The sequence below is a fragment of the Panthera tigris genome, chromosome B3, assembly GCF_018350195.1.
Source record: "Panthera tigris isolate Pti1 chromosome B3, P.tigris_Pti1_mat1.1, whole genome shotgun sequence".
Taxonomy (NCBI): Eukaryota; Metazoa; Chordata; class Mammalia; order Carnivora; family Felidae; genus Panthera; species Panthera tigris.
The window spans coordinates 69,422,767-69,443,278 of NC_056665.1; the positions used below are offsets into that span (position 1 = coordinate 69,422,767).

A 20,512-nucleotide genomic window follows, 5' to 3' on the forward strand; every position below is an offset into this window, starting at 1 on the left:
TGGGGTGTGGTGCTGAAAAGAAGAAAGGAGGTGGAGGTGGCTCCAGATTCACCGGATCTAGATACCACTCCCGCCTCCAGCCTTATCTAGGCTCCCTGACAAGCTCCAGGAGTGAGAAGTCCCAGTGATCACTTTATCCCCCTACTCATGAAAAGCCTAGACTTGAAGCTGGCAGTTCTTCCCAGGACAGGCCATCATTATCCATCTCCCTTTAAAAATCTGTAAGATGGAAAGATTTTTTTTTTTTTTTTTTAAACCTGTCAGGTCTCTGGGTTAGATATCTAATTTTCTGAATCTAATTAATTTTCCACACTATCTTTTTAAGGGGCGTGGGGGTTGCTTATTGTTCCCTCGCCTCAAAAAGGGGCTGGAAGGAAGAGACTTAACTGTTTATCCTCTGGCATAAAACACCCTCCTAAGGCTAGTCTCAGCTGCAGGGTGGAGGCTTGGCTGCTACTGACACAGCTCTCTGCTCCCACCACAGGAGGGGGCATCATTCTCAGTAGGATTATTAAATGTAAAATGGTAGTCAGCTATTTTTTAATTTCTAATGAGGACAGAACAAGAGGGAATAGGCTGAAAAGAGGTTCATGAGGAAGCCTGTTAAAATGTGCATATGTAAGGTTTGACAGCAGGAGAGGAGGATGTGAGATTTGCAGGATTTCTGTGCAGGAAAAAGCTCCGTCCAGTCCAACTGGAAGTGAGGATTCATTCAGCAGTGGCCAAGAGGACTGACCCTGGGAACCTTTGGGATCTTCCAACGGGCAGCCTACAACCATTAATCCCTTTCGTTCCCAGCTGTTATCACCAATGTAACGGCCTTACTTTTTTTTTTTAAATAGATATAGATATATATTTATATTTATATATAAAATAGTTTCTTACAAAAAAAAAACCAAACAAACAAAAAAAATGAAAATCAAATTAAAAAAAACAACAATAACAAAAAAATCAAGCAGGAGCAAATGGGCTTGAGGCACAGGGTAGGCCGGAGGCAAGCTGGGGAGGTCGAGGCGCTCAGTCGCCCTTCTGCTTGGGAGCTTGCACAGTCCCGTTGGCCAGAGCAGTGGGGGTGCCTGGGGATGAGGCATGTGGTTTCTGGGAGGGGCGCAGGTAGGTGCTGAAGAGCTTCCCGTGGAGCGGATCGTGGAGGGAGAAGTCCTGGAACTGACCTGAACGGGTAAGAAAGAGTGAGAAGGGCAAAGGTGGAAAGGTAAAACCATCCAGGAAGGAGAGGAAGAGGGAGGCCAGCTCGTTTTGGGAATTGGTATGTCTTGTCCCTCTCCTTTCTGCTTCACTTCTCAAGTCCCAGCTTATGTCTTCTCTGCCTTCCCAGCCTCACCTCTTGTACGAGGATCCCCAGCACCCTCTCCCAGCCTGTGCTGATGATGGCCCGAGCCGTCCTGGCAGAGGAGGCAGTGACTCACAGAGGGAGAGGCCCTGGTGGGGTCCCCCCTGGCACAGCTCAGCATGCAAAGTCGCAGCAGCAGGGCGGGGTGACCCTAGCAGCAGGTGCAGGATGGTGCTGAAGCCGTCTTGGTACAGCAGGCGGTCGGGTGCTTCTACTTGCTCCTCGGCAAAGAGCTGGGACAGAAAGGGACAGCAAGTCAAGCACTGTCCTCAGGCCATAGCCCCACACCGCCCTGCAGGTCTGCCTGACAGGCTCCCCCGTCTCCCCTGCCACCCCCACCCTGGCCCGTTCTGCAGAACTGTAAACTTCACAGCTGTTGCCCTTGCCCTGTTCCCAGCAAGGCTGCGACACAGAGGCACTGGGGCTCTGTAGGTGAGACAGGGAGGCACTGCGGTGCATAGCCAGCACCTACTATCTAGAAGGTACTGGGAGCAGCAGTGCATACAGGCCTTTGGGTGGGGTAGGCATGGCCACCACACGTCCCTCCACCTTCCTGATACCTCAAAGGCCAGGCGAGTCAGCTCCTCCAGGCTCCTGCCCCCATCCAGAGCTGCCAGTGCCAAGGCCACATCTCTAAAGTCCACCAAACCCTTGGCATCCTAGATGGTGAAAGAGAAACCAGGGCAGTATGAGGACCAACCCTGTGTCCTCCCTCTTGCCCTGGGTTTTGGCTCCTCCCTCTTCTCAGCAGGAACAGGGATGATGATCTTCTGTCTGCTTCCCTCAAAACCCGAAGCCCTAAACTCACCAGGATTCCCAGCATTTCTCTTGGTCATGCTCAAGCCACCCCCAAGTCACCTGGTGACAAAACTCTCCTCTAGGGAATCTCCTACGAACGTGAGGGAATCCCTCAGGAATGCTGAAGTTACCACCAAGTTTCTGACATATGCTAAGCTGGAATAACTGGTTCTCTTCTGACTCAGCCAATGCTGGAGAACTGGTCTGACAGACTGACAGGGGGCCACCGGCATAAAAAACCCCAAGGAGGATGCTGCCCCAGCGGAGCCATGCTATTCAGCTATGCTAGAGACTAAGCAGAGAAGCTCCTTTCAGGGAAAGTCTGCCCCAGTCTAAGCAATCAACACACCTGGGTCACTCTGTCCCTCTCTAGAGGGTGTTGAGAGCCACAGTTTGCACCAAAAAGAGCTCTTTGGGGCCAGTGGTGGCTGTTTGCAAACCTTAAGAATCTTTTGGGATTATTATAATTCAACAGGAAAACCTAGTTATGTCCCAGGAAATATACAGAGTACCAAAATTCTTGAGATAGTTCAGGAATCCCCTAAGCAGCCACGGGCTATCTTTAAAAAGTATCGCTGAGATCTGAGGCTCCCACTCGTCTCTGTCTAACCTGTCCCATGTTGTCTCCTCCATAGGTCACCTTCCCATCCAACCTTCATGACTCTTCCCTGAAACTCACACAGGTACCCCACAAGGTCATCTGGTCCTCCATCTTGGCCAATCCCTAAAGTGGCTTAAAAAACTTATGGACCTCACTGACCGATTAGTTCTCCACTGCTCCTTTCCACAATGATTAAAACATTGTTCCTCAATGCACTGGATACTCTATAAAAAACGAATCCCCCAGCAGACCTCAGGAGATGGCCATCCAACAGTGCAGATTCCAAACTGGCCACCCATGGGGCCAACTGGATAGTGTCCTGAAGTCCTGAGCACATCAGCCTGGAGGGCAGTGCCCAGGCTCTGGCCTCTGTGTCCCAGCTCCTTTACCTGCTGAAAGTAGCTAAAGGCTCCAGCCACCGTCTGGGGGTCAGAGAGCTGTAGCTGCCTGGCAAACTCCTCCTGGCTGATCATTCGACTCCGGCCTGGCTCTGCCCCAGCGTCCACATGGCCAGGGGACAGCCTACAACAGAATTGTTGAAGGCAAACAGCTTACTCAGCTTCTTCCTGGACACACGACCTTGGCCGCAGCTCTCCCACCACAGACATATTTGGTGTTTTTCTAAGATGTACTCTCACTCACAGTCCCTTGAGAGCCATTCCTCCTTTCCTCACTGGGGTTATTAAATATCTTTCCCTTACTTTTTACCAATTCTTTTACTCCATTATCTTAAAAAAAATTCTTCTACCTTCCCTCTTATTTATTATTATTTTTTAAAAGATTTTCCTTCCTTGGGCGCCTGGGTGGCCCTTTTGGTTGAGCATCTGATTCTTGATTTTGGCTCAGGTCATGATCTCATGGTTGTGGGAATGAGCCCCGAGTCAGGCTGAGTGTGGAGCCTGCTTGGGATTCTCTCTCTCTTTCTCTCTCTCTCTCACTCTCAAAATAAATAAATAAACTAAAAAAAACAAAACAAAACAAAACAAAACTTTCCTTCCTTCTTCCCATTTCTCCCTCTTCTTTTTTTTTCTATCTATAAGTGACACTGACCATACTCTTATGTTCAAGGTCACTTACCCAGCCTTCCGAAGCACCTTTCCCAGTTCCCAGAGCTGTGGCTCCAGTGCTACCTTCAGCCGGCCCACCACGATCACAGGCAAGCTCCCTACAAACTCACACTCAGTGGCTGGAATGCCCAGGGCCCTAGAGGATGAAGAGTGATGGAATGGAGGGGGAGCAAGGAAGAAGACTCTTCTGAGGGGTCACTACCGAGTCTGGGCTGCTGAACAGGGAGAGGAGACCAGGCCCCTTTAACCGCCCCCCACCCCAAGTATCAACCGTTCAGAGTCCATCCCACTGCCCACTCCCCTATCTTTGCCTTGGAACCTCAGCCCTCCACCCCTCTTGTGGTTCCTATGCCCTGTGTATCTGCTCCAGGAAATATTTTGTGGTAACTCACTGTGCCATAACCCTCTGGACATTGTTGGCATAGAGGGTGGGGTTCCTGCTCTCCTCTGGGCTGGGGTGGTACACAGGGAGGAACTGAAACACACCACATACACACACACATCAGGACTTCAAAGCTATGGGTGACCACTCCCACTCTCATCCCCTTCGGCCGATGCCCATTCCCCTATCCCACCCATGGTGGTAGTAGGGGGGGTAGGGGATGTCATACCTCCACGTCCACGATGCTGCAGGGCTGAGAGGCTGTGAGCCAGAGGACTTTAAGTCTAAGAGAAGAGAGACCTCAGATGCTCACCAATCTCTAACTAGGGGTCTTCCCACCCTGAGGAGGGGAGTGGGAAAGTTCTGCCTATTCATATAAAAACAGACTCCTAACCACATAGTCAGATGGATGAATATGCAGTAGGGAGACAGAGGAAAGGGCCAGAAGGTGGTAGGGAAAGAGAGAGCGAGCGCCAGCAGGCATATGCCTGAGGAAGAGCTGCTGGAAGAGGTGTGAGTGACTGCACAAAAGGTGAGGCACACCTGCTGGTTTTCAGGAAGGGATGGCTGATGGAGAAGATCACTTAGAAACATAGGACAGGAAGTTAAAAGGAGCTGTAATCACAGCAGGAATGATTAGGTGGGATGGCTGAAAGCACTTCCAGGTTATACCTGGAGATCAGCACAAAACAGGGAAATGGGCACGCCCTTCTCTAGAGTTCTCTCAATCTGAGAATGAAGAAGGTCCATTGGCCTTGTCTGGAGATTGGAAGGCGGGCCAGGAATTCTCTGATGGGCCCTGCTCCCCACCCTCACCCCAGGAACCAACACCAAGACTTACACTCCAGGGCCCCTCCATGCCCAGCTGGTGGTGTCCTACAGGAGAAGCAGAGGTGAGGGGAGAAAGGCATTCCTTTTCTTCCCTGGGAGCTGGCCCATTCTCTTTGGGCAGAGGCCCCGCCCCAGCCCCACATGCACATCCCACCATGACACTCGGAAGTTTTCACTGATTCCCATTTAGGGTGGATTTGTGCACCCCACCCTCCATTCTTAGACTCAGACTCACCAGACTGTTGGGGTATCGGATGAGGACAGGTTGCACAGGAACCCCTGCGATGAAGGCTCCTGAATCCCATTTCCACCCCCCACCCCCCCAGGCAGAGGTTAGTTCATTCAGATAGCTAGAAGGCATGAAGTGCTGGGGTCTGGGACAGGTCTGAAATAACACCTGGCCTTGCTCCATTTCATTGATAAGTTTCTTTCTGACTCCTGGAGACTTTTCAGGGTTAGCTAGGAAGTCTCCCACCTCTCTTCCCTGCCATCCCACTCCACTTCTTGGGTTGGTCCAGACTCTCTAAATCTGGGGCTCCTTTTTTCCTACCACCCTATCACCCACTATCATTTATTCACCTGGTTTGAATTTAAGCAAAGCCTTCTTGTTGGAACAGGTGCCCTCAGGAAAGAATAGTACCTGGGGGAAAAAAACAAGGGATCAGAATGAGGAGGGGTAGCTTGAAGGGGCGAGAGGAGAGAGAAGTCTCTTTGGGAGTATATAAAAGGCCAGAAGCTCTTCAGACCCTTACCCACCTGGGGCCACTTGCCTCCTGAGGTAGCCCGCCTTCGGACCTCCTCCACTACTCTGCGCCGAGAAGCCGGGTCGTGCCGGGATACTAGGATGGCTTGGTTGAAGCGAAGAAGGGCTGGGATCCAGACAGGATACAAGGAATCATTTGGTTCCTTCCCAGGGGCATTTACACCTGTACCCTCCACTCCCTCAACAGTATGGAGATGCTTCTCAGTTGTCTCTTTGCCACAGGGACACTCCTTTTATTGCATATTGTCCTTAGGGAACTGATCAGAGATCCCTCCAACCCTCTAAGCACCAGCCCTCAGTATCTAAGAGGTTGGTTCACAAAAGGTGTCCATTTGAATCTCATTGGCTTTTATTGTATATTGTCCTTAGGGAACTGATCAGAGATCCCTCCAACCCTCTAAGCACCAGCCCTCAGCATCTAAGAGGTTGGTTCACAAAAGGTGTCCATTTGAATCTCATTGGCCAGCATCAGTCCGTATCCCTTCTAACTTCTCCCTTCCCCCTGGAGGCCAGTTCTTTCCACAGCATCTCTGATTCTTGCCTTTTTTGCTCAGAGTGGTCATCTCTCCCCTTTACCCCTCTTATTAAACTCTCTCACCTCCAATGACAGGCACAGAAAGGTTCTCAGCACGGGACACAACCTTGGGCAGGTCACAGGGCAGCAGGACAATGGGGTCGAAGAAAGTAGAGTGGGGAGCGGCAACAAGGACGGGGGCTTGAAGGCGAGAGGCCCGCTGGCCCCGAACTCGAATTCGAAGGAAGCCCAGCAGGAAAAAGAGCAGGCGGCTGAGACCCAGCACCCCATTGTGGCACACGGTCCTGTGGGGCAAGGCTGGCCATGAGCAGCGGCAGTGATTCCGTCCCTTCCCTCACTCTCTCCCAGGCTTGGGCACCCAGAAAAGCAGCTGCCCTTCTTTTGTCCTCTATCCTCTGCCAAGGGCTGAAGTCTGCCTCCTCTGGGACACATCAGGGTGCCTCACTTAGAGCTGCGGTCCTGGGGACCAGGTGTGAGCCTGGCTGACTCATCTTGCCTACCTAAGATGGGTAGCAGAGCTTCAGAACCCTCCCTCCTTTTCTTCTCAAAGAGGGAGCAGAATGGGTAACAGGGAAGAGAAGTGAGAAGTAGGGTCTCCGGGGGCTGATGCTCCACTTACTTCCGCCATCCTGTAATTGGTTCCTGAAGCTGCTCCTCGGTGAGACCAACTACTTGCAGCCAGGCAAAGGGCCAGAGGAGAAAGAGGACGATAAAGGCTAGAAGCACTCGGATGGGGGCCAGCAGTGCCCCCAGGAGGCAGAACTGCAAAGGGTGGGAGAGAATGCCACTTCAGGACGGGGAGACTCGCTCCCCACTGCTTCCCTTCTCCCACAAGGATGGAATAGAGAGCTGTCACCGCCTGCAGATCAGGAGACAGGTGGTGTGGGAACAGAAGATGGACTGGAATCCAAGATGAGATGAAGACACCAGTAAGGGCAAAAGGGTAACAGATAGGATTAAGGGCCTCATTAATAGGATCGGACCTAAATGTTTTATATCTTTCGGTTGGTCCCCACCCTACCTAAAAGTCATAAAATGCACCTGGCACTTGGTAAGGCTGTTAAGAGCATTTAATGATAACCCCTATGGAAGGGCCCAGCACAGTGCTTGATGTAGCGTAGGCTGGAGACAGTCCCTCCCCCCCACGTCGCATTCCATAAATAGCTACTCTGTCCAACAGAAGCCAGGTGCACAGTTCTTTCTACTTTGGCCCTGGGAGGTGTAGAGTTGGAACACACAGAGGTCCACTTTTTAGGCCCAGGCCAGACTAGTGCAACTCACCAGCACTCCCCCAGGGCTGGAGGATGGGGGAAACAAGAGCTTGGCCCTATTCCGCAGGGTAGGGGTTGCCAGGAGCCAGGGTGACTCCTTGGGCTGCCCTAGGGAGAGCGCAGGTAAACAAACCGAGCCCCAGGAGCCAGCCTTGGGGCGGTGAGGGCAGCAGAAACCTTGGACACTCCCTTCCCACACCCTTCCCCAGTTCCCCCTAGGCTGGTGCGGCCCTCCACTTCCTGTAGCCTGCCCCTTTCGAAGCCGCCCTACCCCCCACCAGGAGGTGCTGCAGTGCAGGGGTGGGGGGAGTGGGAAAAGGGGGGGGGGTGTTGGATGGCCAAAGGGGCGCAGGCTCTGGGTCTAGAAACCTCTTCCCTCTAATTCCGAGCCTCCGAGAAGCACTCAGTACGCCCCCACCCCCACCGCCGGCTTTCCGTAGCCGCCACCTCCATCCTAGTTCATCGGCCTCCGCAGGATGTAAACCGCATTCCCAGTATCTTCCGTCTCCCCTTCCCCCGGGTCCTCTGCAGTTCTCCGTCCTCGCCCTGTCCATTCTTCCACACCTTCGAGCTATCCATCGCCCCATCCCGCGCCCTCTCCAAGGACTCCTCGCCCATCCACTGCCGCCCCCACGTGTGCTCCCCCGAACTCCCGCCCCCCACGCTTCTCACCCACCTCTTTTCTGGATCCCCATCCCCATCTTTTCCTGGGCTTTAAACAACCTCCTTTTCCTACCTCCACGAGTCCTCCCGACGCCCACCGCTCACACTTTACCTTAACCCTCTGGAGGCGGGAGAGATGTAACTCATGCACGAAGGGGTTGGGGGGCGTCGGGGGTCCCGGGGTAGGGTCGAGGGGGGCCCAGTCCCCCGGACTTCCCTGGCTCATAGCGGCGGGAGAAAAGTGGGAACGAGGGCTCCCCGGCCCCGACCCCGGGCCCCGCTCTGCAGAGCAGCAGCTGCGGCTGCAGCGCTCCCACCGGGGCCCCGCCTGGTGCCGGGCGCCGAGGGGCGGGGAGCAGGCGGCGCGGCCCGGCCCGCGTTGTCAGGGAGCCGGCGGAGGGGCGGGGCTTCCAGCTCCCCGGCGCCCGGGCTCCTCGGTGCCCGCCGCAGCCCCTCCGGCCATTGTTCCGCGGCGGCCGGATGCTGGGGTATGCTGACCCCCGGCCTGGCCTCCGGGCGTTCCTCTCGGAACACGGGGCCACCGCCACCTCCTCGCAGGCCTCCGGCTCGGAGAGGGCTTGGGATCGCGAGATGGGCGCGGAGCTGACAGCGTCCTCCGACCCCGCCCGGGAGTCGAGGTCACCCTCCGAGCGCGGATCGGGGCCCTCGGGCGGCTAGGAATGGAGGAACTGTGTGCGGTGCGCCGAGGCCCGCAGCTCGGGGGCGGGTGGGGCCCCGCTCTCCCCGCGGGCTCGCTGGCGGACCACCTTCCCTGCCTGGTGGTGGCGACGCCATCGCTGGAGGACTTGAGGCGCCCGTGCCCTCTGGCGGCTGCGTTGTGCCTCACACCTCTCCGCACCCGCGTCCTGCCTGCGCTAAGCGGGGCCTCCTGTTCTGCGGGGTGGACCCCTTGTGTCCACCAGACGCCCGCGAGCTCTTAAAAGGCTGGCCCGTGTGCTTCCCGTGAGTCCGCAAGGCCCGGCTGGGGAGGGGCAGTAGGAACCGGGAAGGCTGGACGACCCCTGCAGCAGCTTTCTTTTTCCATCCTTGTCTCTTTTTCTCCGTTTGCCCCCCTTCTGCCTCTCTGCCCTTAACGCCCAAGCCCCAGATCATCCTAGAAAACTCAATGGTGAGATCAGAAAATGGGGTGGACTTTGAGATCCACAGCGAGTAACAAAAAAAGAGTGGTAATACGATAAAAAGGGAAAGGGGACCTCCCTGCTTGTGGAAAGAAGCAGCCTTGGGTTCAGCTTGTTTTCTCCCTTCTGCATTCCTGTCAGTCACCATTTCCTGAGGGCAATGGGGACAAGTGGCAGGTCATTGAACACCATTAATCTTTCATTGGAAGGGGGACCAGGCAAAAGCCAGAAGACTACTGTCTAGATCCCCTTCTCTCCTTGCCCCATAATTTACTCACTTAATTTCTACCTGTATTCTTCAGAGCGTCACCATTCTCAGGGAAACAAAGGGATATTCTAGTCAAGATTTATTTCTTAAACGTTCTTAAGATTGAATAGCTCACTTTTACCTATTAAAAAAATTTAAAAACCGTTTTCAGATTTATCGAGATGACACTGACATCAGTGTTTAAGGTGTACAATGTGATTGATGTGGGGAAACAAAGGCAAAGAAATGGAGATAAATTTCCTTCTAACCTGCACCCCATTGACAAATACTTGAGACAAGGAGAGTAAGACATTCTTCCAGGAACTCCCTACTGTCTTAAAATTAATGCTTTGTTAGAGCGGAAAACAACCTTAACTTGACAATAGCTAGGCTTCCAGGATGCTCTGAGCCTTCTTCAGCATGGTGAAAATCCCTTTGGAAAGTTCCCCTTACCTTTACCTCCCCCAACTCCCAAGTATATAATCAGTAACCCCTCACAATCCCAGTGCAGCTCTTCAGTCCACAGTCCTGTCCCCTGCTTTAATAAAGCCACCTTCGTGCATGAAGATGTCTAAAAATTTACTTTTTTTTTTTTTTTTTTAGAGAGAGAGAGAGAGAGAGAGAGAGAGAAGGAGGGGGAGGGGCAGAGGGAGAAGGAGAGAGAAAATCTCAAGCAGTGCAGAGTCAGAGCCTGACATGGGGCTTCATCCCTTTATGGTGAGACCATGACCTGAGCCAAAATCAAGAGTTGGATGCTTAACAGGCTAAGCCACCCAGGTGCCCATAAGAATTATTCTTGGCTGTTGGCTCTGCACCTCAACATTTCCACATCGCGATGATAAGATACAGGTATATCTTCTACCTCCTATTTAAGGGAGAGCAGGTTTCTATATATCTTGTGTTTTCCAGAATAGTTAAAATATTTTTGCAATTTCTTGTTCTTCAATTCAGGCAATTCATTAAATGTATAGTTACACATAATTTACTTTTTATGCCTTTAATATTTTATCATAAATTATCTGTAACCATACCAGGAGGAGTTATGAAGCTTGGGACACAGACCTATATAGCAATAATAATTGTATGCAAATTACTATGTCATTAAATTGTACATATAATCAGTGATGTGCAAAGTTTTGATACGAATTTCTTTTTTTTTTTTTAATGTTTATTTCTGAGAGAGAGAGAGAGAGAGAGACAGAGCATGAGCAGGGGAGGGGCAGAGAGAGAGGGAGACACAGAATCCGAAGCAGGTTCCAGGCTCTGAGTTGTCAACACAGAGCCTGATGCAGGGCTTGAACCCATGAACTGTGAGATCATGACCTGAGCCAAAGTCACATACTCAACTAACTGAGCCACCCAGGCACCCTGATACTAATTTCTAATTCTATGGAATTGATGGAAAACCCTTAGGCAATGGGTCTGGTGTGGATATCTCTTCTCTCATCATTTGTTTTGTTCACCTTGTATGTCTCTTGCAATGTTCTTGCTGCTTGCTGCTCTCCGACATGTTATTACTTCATTGTCTCTGATTTCTTATCACTGATTGCAGAGCAATCTCAGTGTTTGTGGACATTTCATACTTCTGTCCTTTTTTTGTAAACTCTTTGATTAAAGGGTTGTAGTGGACATGTTAGTCTTTTCTCCCCATTTCTCCTAGTCCTTTTCACCCAGTCAGTGACTGATTTGGAATGGGCATGTGGCTGTGGACAATGAGACAGGAATGAAAATCTGAGGAGCTTCTGGGAAGTTTCCTTACTCTTTCTGAAAATGCCTTACAAATTAACACTCTTTTTTTATCCTCTGGATGTTTCTGAATGTGACACCTATATGACTACTGGAGCCATCTTGCAACTATCTGAAGATCAAACATCACTTAGGGTAACACAGTGGTGGGATGCAAAGAATCTGGATCTTTGATGACAGAATGCAGCCTCTGAACAAACCAAATTGAAGTCTGAAGTACTTCTGGACTTCCTGTTATATGAGAAAATAAATTTCTTTGCTCATTAAGCCAGTTGAAGTCAGAGATTCTGCTGTGTACAAAAAACTGCTGTTACTGGTTTTCTGTTGCTGTATAACACATTGCCTTAAAATTAGCAGCTTATAACAGCCTCTGTTGTCACAGTTTATCCAGGTCAGAAGTCAGAATTTCCAAATGAATGGGAATAGCTACTGAGTCCCCTTAGCTAGGTCCTCTGCTTTGGGTCTCACAAGGGTGAAGTCAACGAGTTGCAAGGGCCATGTTCTCTTCTGGTGGCTTGACTAGGCAAAGATCTGCTTCCAAGCCCCCTCAGTTGTTGGCAGAATTCATTTCCTTGAGGCTGGAGAATTTATGGTAATTTGATTTTTACTGCCAGCACCAGAGAGAGCCTAACTTCCAGACTCTCTTTTACAGGGCTCAGTTGATTGGGTCAGGCCCATCCAGGATGATACTACTTTTGATTAACTCGAAGTCAACTAATTAGGGACCAGGCATGTGGCTACATATATATAATGTGAGTTGTATTATTTATTAATACAGATAACATTTGCAGATATTTGCAGGTATTTGCAAATACATATGCTTGCAGATAACATTTGGCATTTGTGTTGATTTCTCAATCCCTTGGAATTACTTCATGCATAGTATACTTAGCATATTTGACCCTTGGGTGGGGACTTCATGCCAAAGAACTTGTGGTCTTTCTCTCTGACATGTGAGGGCACAGTGAGAAGGCTGACATCTGCAAGCCAGGAAGAAAGCCCTCACTGTAAACGGACCATGATCTCAGACTTCCAGCCTTCAAAGCTGTGAGAAAATAAATTTCTGTTTTTCAAGCCACCCATGGTATTTTGTCAGCTGACTGAGACACTATCACTATGCTATCATTGTTTAGGTCAAATCTGTTTAAATGTAGAAATACAGAGTACCACAGAGGCCGGAGATATGAAGGGTGCCTGAAGTAGTCTGGCAAACTTTCTAAATGGCGGGTAAAAGCTACTGAATCCGCTTGTGTCTGGGGGCAATTGTACAACTGAGAGTCCTTTGAGTTAAATTCCATGCAGATTACAATGTTTATTAAAGGCAAGTAATAAAAATGTCCAACTTGAAGCTTAAATAAATATTACCAAAACTCGAAAGTAACCACAGCAATTGTTTAAAACTTGGATTCATTGGATATTTTTTTTGGAGGAGTATTTCATCACTGGCATTGTTCAGAATTGCTGACGCATTGTGATAGTGAAACGCTGACTGATTTCGAGGCACTTTTAGTGCCCTGCACCTGGCTGGGGCTGACCCCATCATTAACTTGCACTTGGTACCCTGCTGACTCCATGATCTGTTAGGTGCTTGTTTCATAGGTTGGAAACCACTGGTCTAGCTTGGGAGACCAGGAAGATTTGGGGTTGACATATTTATTGGGAGGCACCATCCAGATCCAGGCATTGTCTAGTGGGCTTTTAAAAATGTGGATTTGGAGCTCAGGGATGGAGATAAAGATTTTGGAGAAGTCTGTGCATGTGGTAGAGAAATCAAAATCAGGAGTGTGTTTCCTATATACTTTTGGGATGTTTTTCTATTTGTTTCAGAGGTGCCTTAAATCAGGAGGGAATTTCCTGACAAACCATCATGTCTGCTTTCAATTTAATGAAAAAATGTTTATTGATAATCCCTTTATACCAGACACCATACAAGGTGCTGGAAACACACACACACACACACACACACACACACATGCACTGACGCGCACATGTGTGCATGCATACACACACAAGGTGAGTTGGGCACAGTCTCTATTATGGTTGTGGAACTTGAATTCCACCTTCTTCATTCCATCTTATTCTTGAGTCAGGACCATTGGTCCATTTTATAAAATCTCAATAGGCAAGGAGCTCATTTAATACCAAGCCAGATTCTTTTTTTGGGAGCCGAGAGACCAGACTTCTCCTTGGTAGGGATAGCACAGTTTTTACGCCTTCATTCTAGGTTCACCCAGGATGTCCTTGGGGGAATTAGAGATTGGGGGGGGGGGGAAATCACAGTTAAACTTCAGCATATTCAAAAATACTCAAGATAAGATTGAGATGAGAAAAAAAGTTTTGTTTGCTTTTTTTAAAAGTTTATCTTGAGAGAGACTGAGAGCCAGGGAGGGACAGAGAGAGGGAGAGAAAGAATCCCAAGCAGGTTCCACACTGTCAGTGCAGAGCCTGACGTGAGGCATTTGACTCATGAACCACGAGATCATGACCTGAGCCAAAACCAAGAGTAGGAAGGTAAAACCAACTGGGTCACCCAGACTCCCTGAGAAAAAAAAAGGGGGGGGGGAGTTTACTGCATAAGGGCACGTGTGAGCAAAGGGAAAAGGCAATTTCATCTCTGTGGCCCTGAGCATACCATAGTGCTGAATACACCTAAGTTTAATAAGTATTTTCTGGTGTTGGAGAGTCTCAGATTTAAAAAAAAAAGCTCACACAATAGCTGATACAGATCTCAGATGTCCTCTTTTCCTCTGTGAGTCCCTCACATCTAGGGGCCTGGAATAATGGCTATTGATCACTGTATCTGAGCGACTGCTCTGAGATCTGCATTCACAGTGCACTTCACAGAATGGTAGGCTGCTAAATAAAAGAATGTCTTTGGTATTTACAAAGACAACACTACTGTCTGAGCTATCTTTTACAGCTTGGGTATTAGATTTGTGCTGATCCTTCTTAGGAATAATGGTAGGGATCTGAGTTGCCAGAGTGAGATCAGCACAGAATAAACAGCCTTGAATTTGGCACCACAATATAGTTTATGGGACTGTTGTTCAGTAAGTCCTTTGCTTGGGACACACGCCCACCCACTGTTCCCATATCCCCTGTCTAAATTTTAGTTTCTCTGCAGTCATTCCCTCCTCCCTCTTTGTCCTGAGCCTTCCTCCTTTCTGGGGGCAACCAAAGAGTTCTGCTTCCTGCCTTTTTCTGTTCCTCTCAGAAATTCCATTTAAGTTCTGATGAAAGATCCAAGAACAAGCAATGAAGTGTGGGAGAGAACTAGCTTAGGGACTGTGTGTGGAGGCAGGGAGGCGTGGGGGTGCAAAGAGGCAAAGCAGAGCATGTGTTCAGGTATTAGTCATGTCCACAGGGCCTCACACAGTGCCTGGGGCTTTGTCATTGTTGGCTAAATGCAAAGTCACACTTACTGCGTTTTCATGCCATATTTCACAAATTCGCTTTTGGGCTCACAATCAGAACACACAGAATAGGGTCTAAACAAGATAAAAGAATCAGAACCAGGGAAAAGATAAGTGAGATTAACAAGATACTATATTCATTTCCTCTTGTCAGTTTTAAAACAGACTTTATTGAGGTCTATTTTACACTGTAATTTTTTTCTTATCTTTTTATTTTGAAACAATTATCAAGTCACTTGAAGTTTCAAAAACAGTACAGAGAAGTCCACATACCCTTCTCCCAGTTTCCCCCAAGGGTTACAACTTATGTGACTAGAGTACAATATCAAAATTAGGGAATTGGCATTGATAGAATGTGTGTGTGTAGTTCTATGCCATTATATCTCATGTGTACATTGGGGTAGCAGTCACGACAATCAAGATGCAGAACTACTCTGTCATCACAAAGATCTCTGTTGTTTACTTTTGTTCCTTTTTTTTTTTTTTTTTTAATTTTAGAATGAGAGAGAGACAGAGAATCTTAAGCAGTTTCTATGCTCAGTGTGGAGCCTGATGTGGGCCTCCCACGGCCCTGGGATCATGACCCGAGCTGAAATCAAGAGTCAGACACTCAACCCACTGGGCCACCCAGCTGCCCCTCCCTTCTGTTACTTCTCTAGAGTTACACCTGCCCCTCTCCTCCCCACCATCTCTCATTCTTGGCAACCACTAATCTGTTTTCCATCACTGCAATTTTGTCACACTGAGAATGTTATATAAGTGGAATCCTACAGCATGTGACTTTTTTAAAAAAACTTTTCAGATTCGCATTTTTTACTTAGCATAGTGCTCTTGTGATCCATCCAAGTTATGTGTTTCACTATTTCATTCCTATTTATTGCTAATTAGTATCCTTGCAGTGGATGTAGCACAGTTTATTGTACCATTCACCTGTTGAGGGACATTTTGGGTGTTTCCAGCCTTTGGGTATTACAAATAAAGCTGCAATGACCATTCATGTACAGATTTTTGTGTAGAAGTCAAATTTCACTTCTCTGGCATAAATGCCTAGGAGTGTGATTGCTGGGTTGTATGGTAATTGCATGTTTAGTTTTTTAAGAAACTGGCAAACTATGGCCACCCATTTTACAGTTATACAAACAACGTATGGGAGATTCAGATATCCCACATTCTGAACAGCATTTGGTGTTGTCACTACTTTAAAATTTTTAGCTCTTTTAATAGGTGTGTGATTACATCTCATTTTGGTTTTAATTTGCATTCCTATAGTGGCTAGTGATGCTGAACATCATTTTTGTCATTGGTTTTTAATCTTTCTTCAAAGACTTCTTCTTCTTAACCATGGTACCAACTGAGACCACATGTTAGTGTTCATGTTTGGTCCTAATTAATATCCTTCCTCCTTTTACTCTCTGTGGGAGGGTGCTTGTTTTTTTGTAAAAGTCTCTGTGTTCCCCTGTGCTCTAGCATTACCCAGGGTGAACACTAATAAGGCTGTACAGGGCAAAGTGTTTTGTTTAAAACATTTTTTTTTAACATTTATTTATTATTGAGAGACAGAGAGACACAGAGCATGAGCATGGGAGGGGCAGAGAGAGAGGGAGACACAGAATCCAAAGCAGGCTCCAGGCTCTGAGCTGTCAGCACAGAGCCCGACGTGGGGCTCGAACCCACAAACTGCAAGATCATGACTTGAGCCGAAGTCATGACGCGCAACCGACTGAGCCACCCAGGTGCCCCAGGACAAAGTGTTTTTTTTTTTTTTTAAAGCCTTGGGTTTGGAGATGTTGTCTGTAGGTGACAAAAATGCTACAGTAAAGTCATTTGTTCATGTTCTGAATACATTATCTCTAGGAATGTTTTTACTCTATAACTGAATATCTTGGGGCATAAGTTGGCCTTGGTCAGAAACTTTGTCATATAATACTTAGGAGTCAGGCTCTAGAATCAAACCAATATAGATTTTATTTATTTTATTTAATTAAAATTTTTTTAATTTTAAATTTTTATTTATTTATTTATTTATTTATTTAGAGAGCAAGCAAGACTGGGAGGGGCAGAGAGAGAGAGGGAGAGAGAATCCCAAGCAGGCACCATGCTGTCAGTGCAAAGCCCAATGCAGGGCTTGATCTCACAAACTGTGAGATCATGATCTGAGCCAAAACAAAGATCAGGATGCTTAACTGACAGAGCCACCCAGATGCTCCAAACCAGTGTAGATTTTAATTCCTGGTTTTGCTACCTCTGAACTTTGTAATCTTGGACAAGTTATTTAAACTACTTAAGCATTAGTTTTCTCTTATACAATATGAGGATAATAATGGCAATTACCTTACAGGGTTTTTATGAAGACCGTATGGTTTCAGTTATCCGTTGTTGTGTTATATGTTATCCCAAAGCTTAGTGGTTTCAAATGAGAATTATTTAATACTTCTCATGAGTCTGTGGGTTGACTGGTGCTATAGACTGAATGTTTGTGTTCTTCCCAAAATTCATATGTTGAAGCTCTGAAGCCCAATGTAATGGTGTTAGGAGATGGGGCCTTTGAAAGGTGATTGGGTCATGAGGGTGGAACCTTCAGGAGTGGGATCAATGCCCTCGTAAACGAGGACCCGAAGAGCTCTCTTGCCCACCCCCCCCACCCCACTATGTGAGGACACAGTGAGAAGATGGCTGTCTGGGACCCAGGGAGCAGGTTTCCTCCAGACACTGAAACCGCCAGTGATTTGATCTTGGACTTCCCAGCCTCCAGAACTGTTCCATCACTTTAGCTTTCCTTTTTTTATGACATATTTTTTCTTTCCTAAAAAGTCCAGGCCAATTATCTCTTATTTATTTATTGATTGATTGATTGATCTGAGAGAGAGCGTGAGTGAGAGTGAGAGAGAGCCCATGCGCACATACACATGCACACATGTGAGCTGGGGCGTGGCAGAAGGAGAGAGAATCCTAAGCAGGCTCTGGGCACAGTGCCCAGGTGCCCTCAGGCCAATCATCTTATAAAATACTTATTTCTTCATGCTGCCATATCACTGTTTTTCTTTCCCCTGTTTTCCCTATATGCATGACTGGTGGTTTAGAGACCTGGTTAGATTCAGCTTAAACAATTTTGGCAAGAATAAATTATACTTGATGTATTTGATATTGCATTGCCTATGGAAACAATAATGCTAGCTTGTTCTATCTACCACCAGTGAGAGTTAAGGTGGTCAACACCAGATCACTCCACTGAATGGCACATATTTTCACCTTTGCAATTAGTAACAAATCTATGTGGTTTTATATTATTGTTGCATGACAAAACAACTCAAAACTGAGTGGCTTAAAATAATGATTTGTTTAGCTCAAGATTCTGAGGGTTGGCAAATATTTATTTATTTATTATTTAAAAATATTTACATCCAACTTAGTTAGCATATGGTGCAATAATGATTTCCGGAGTATAATCCAGTGATTCATCCCCTACATATAACCCCTAGTGCTCATCCCAGCAAGTGTCCTCCTTAATGTTCCTTGCCCATTTAGCCCATCTCCCCACCCACAACCACTCCAGCAACCCTCAGTATTGTTCTCAGTATTTAAGAGTCTCTTATGTTTTGTCTCCGTCCCTGTTTTTATATTGTTTTTGCTTCCCTTCCTTTATTTTCATCTCTTTTGTATCTTAAATTCCACATATGAGGGAAGTCATATGATATTTGTCTTTCTCTGACTGACTAATTTCACTTAGCATAATACCCTCCAGTTCCAGTCACATAGTTGCAAATGGCAAGATTTCATTCTTTTTGATTGCTGAGTAATATTCCATTGTATATATTTACCACATCTTCTTTATCCATTCATCCATCAATGGACATTGGGCTCTTTCCATACTTTGGCTATTGTTGATAGTGCTGCTATAAACATGGGGGTGCATATGTCCCTTCGAAACATCACATCTGTATCCTGTGGATAAATGCCTAGTAGTGCAATTGCTGGGTAGTAGGGTAGTTCTATTTTTAGTTTTTTGAGGAACCTCCATACTGTTTTCCAGAGTGGCTGCACCAGTTTGCATTCTGAGGGTTGGCAATTTAAGCTGAGTTTACAGGGTGGTTCTGCCTTCAGCTGGACTTCCTCATGCATCTGCGGTCAACTGTGGATTGGCTAGGTAGCTTTGCTCCTGAGTGTTGATTCACTGTTGCCTGTGGCACATTGAATCTCCTCAGCAGGCTAGTCTGGGCTTATTCTCATGATGATGGTAGGGTTCTAAGAGAGCAAGTAGAAGTGAGTGACATCTAGGTTAGGAACTGACACTGTCCCTTCTTCCGTATTCCATAGGTCAAAACAAATCACAAGGCCAGTTGAGATTCATAGGGTAGAGAAAAATAGGCTCCATCTCTTGAGAGGGGAGCTATAAAATCACGTTGTAAGAGACATGGCTAGAGAGGGGAGGAGAATTGAGACCATTATTTACAATCAGACTATCACAGGTATCATGTTTCCTACCAATCTTTCCTGATGATTTTGGCATCCATTGATGATTCCCACCTGCGTCAATTATCCCATTGTGGTGACAAAAGGGTGATTTCTTTTTCTTTTTTTTCTCTCTCTCTTTTTATTTTATTTATTAATTTTTTTAATGTTTATTTATTTTTGAGAGAGAGAGGCAGACTGCAAGCAGGGAAGGGGCAGAGAGAGAGGGAGAGATGGACTCAAAAGCAGGCTCTAGGCTCTGAGCTGTCAGCACAGCCTGATGAGGGGCTCGAACCCATGAACTGTGAGATCATGACCAGAGGCAAAATCAGATGCTTAACCGACTGAGCCAGCCAGGTGTCCCATCTCTCTCTTTTTATTGAAGTATAGTTGGAACACAATGCTACAAAAAGGGTGATTTCTTAATTCAGTCATTTGTCTATATTTCCAGGTAGCATTCATCTGTAAAAAGAAACTTCCTCAACACCAAAAAACAAAAACAAAAACAACAATGGGCAGAGGACCTGAATAAACATTATTTCCAAAGAAGACATACAGATGGCCAACAGACACATGGAGAGATGCTCAACATCAGGGAAATGCAAATCAAAACCATAATGAGATATCACCTCATACCTGTTAGAATGCCTCGTATCAAAAAGGTAAGAGGGGGGCCTGGGTGGCTCAGCTGGTTAAACGACTAACTCTTGATTTTGGCTCAGGTCAGGATCTCATGGTTTGTGGGTTCGAGATCTGTCTTGGGCTCTGCACTGACAGCCAGGAGTCTGCTTGAGATTCTCTCTGTCTACCCCTCCCTTGCTCTCTCTCTCAAAATAAATAAATAAACATTAGCAAAAAAGAAATAACAGGTGTTGGTAAGGATGTGGGAAAAAAAGGAACACTTGTGCACTGCTGGTGGGAATGTACATTGGTGCAGTCGCTGTGGAAAACTGTATGGAGGTTCCTTAAAAAACTAAAAATAGGAATACCATATAATCCAGTACTTTCACTACTGGGTATTTACCCAAAGAAAGTTAAAACACTAATTGGGAAAGGTTTATGTGTCCCTATGTTTATTGCAGCATTATTTACAATAGCCAAGATATGGAAACAACCTAAGTATCCACTGATAGGTGAATGGATAAAGATGTCTCTCTCTCTCTCTGTCTCTCTCTCTCTCTCTCTCTCTCTCTCACACACACACACACACACACACACACACACACACGCATATATACACCCCACTGGAATATTAT

At 47.2% G+C, this 20,512-nt stretch overlaps 1 protein-coding gene across 2 annotated transcripts; it reads right to left on the bottom strand.

Annotated features, from left to right (window-relative positions):
- Nucleotides 1–930: 930 nt before the first annotated feature.
- On the bottom strand, nucleotides 931–8,575 carry LPCAT4 (lysophosphatidylcholine acyltransferase 4). Of its 2 annotated transcripts, none has more exons than XM_042989274.1 (14): nucleotides 8,375–8,575; nucleotides 6,948–7,090; nucleotides 6,392–6,612; nucleotides 5,787–5,899; nucleotides 5,610–5,670; nucleotides 5,266–5,309; nucleotides 5,041–5,075; nucleotides 4,429–4,483; nucleotides 4,210–4,292; nucleotides 3,828–3,953; nucleotides 3,140–3,272; nucleotides 1,912–2,010; nucleotides 1,428–1,584; nucleotides 931–1,172 (listed from the first exon to the last, which is right to left on the bottom strand). In XM_042989274.1, the coding sequence occupies exons 1-14, from the start codon at nucleotides 8,486–8,488 to the stop codon at nucleotides 1,018–1,020; spliced, it is 1,539 nt and encodes a 512-aa protein (XP_042845208.1). In that variant the 5' UTR covers nucleotides 8,489–8,575; the 3' UTR covers nucleotides 931–1,017. The 2 variants fall into 2 exon arrangements, with proteins under 2 accessions (XP_042845208.1, XP_007087560.2); XM_007087498.2 differs by having other exon boundaries at nucleotides 5,266–5,324.
- Between the last annotated feature and the right edge of the window lie 11,937 nt (nucleotides 8,576–20,512).

Bases quoted from the DNA above. Each gene is read 5' to 3' on its own strand.
- LPCAT4 (XM_007087498.2), bottom strand. From the start codon at position 8,488: ATGAGCCAGGGAAGTCCGGGGGACTGGGCCCCCCTCGACCCTACCCCG. The intron at 5,671-5,786 runs GTGGGTAAGGGT...TTTTTCCCCCAG, and splicing joins CAGGAGGCAAGTGGCCCCAG to GTACTATTCTTTCCTGAGGG. The intron at 4,293-4,428 runs GTATGACATCCC...GGTGTGTTTCAG, and splicing joins GCAGCATCGTGGACGTGGAG to TTCCTCCCTGTGTACCACCC.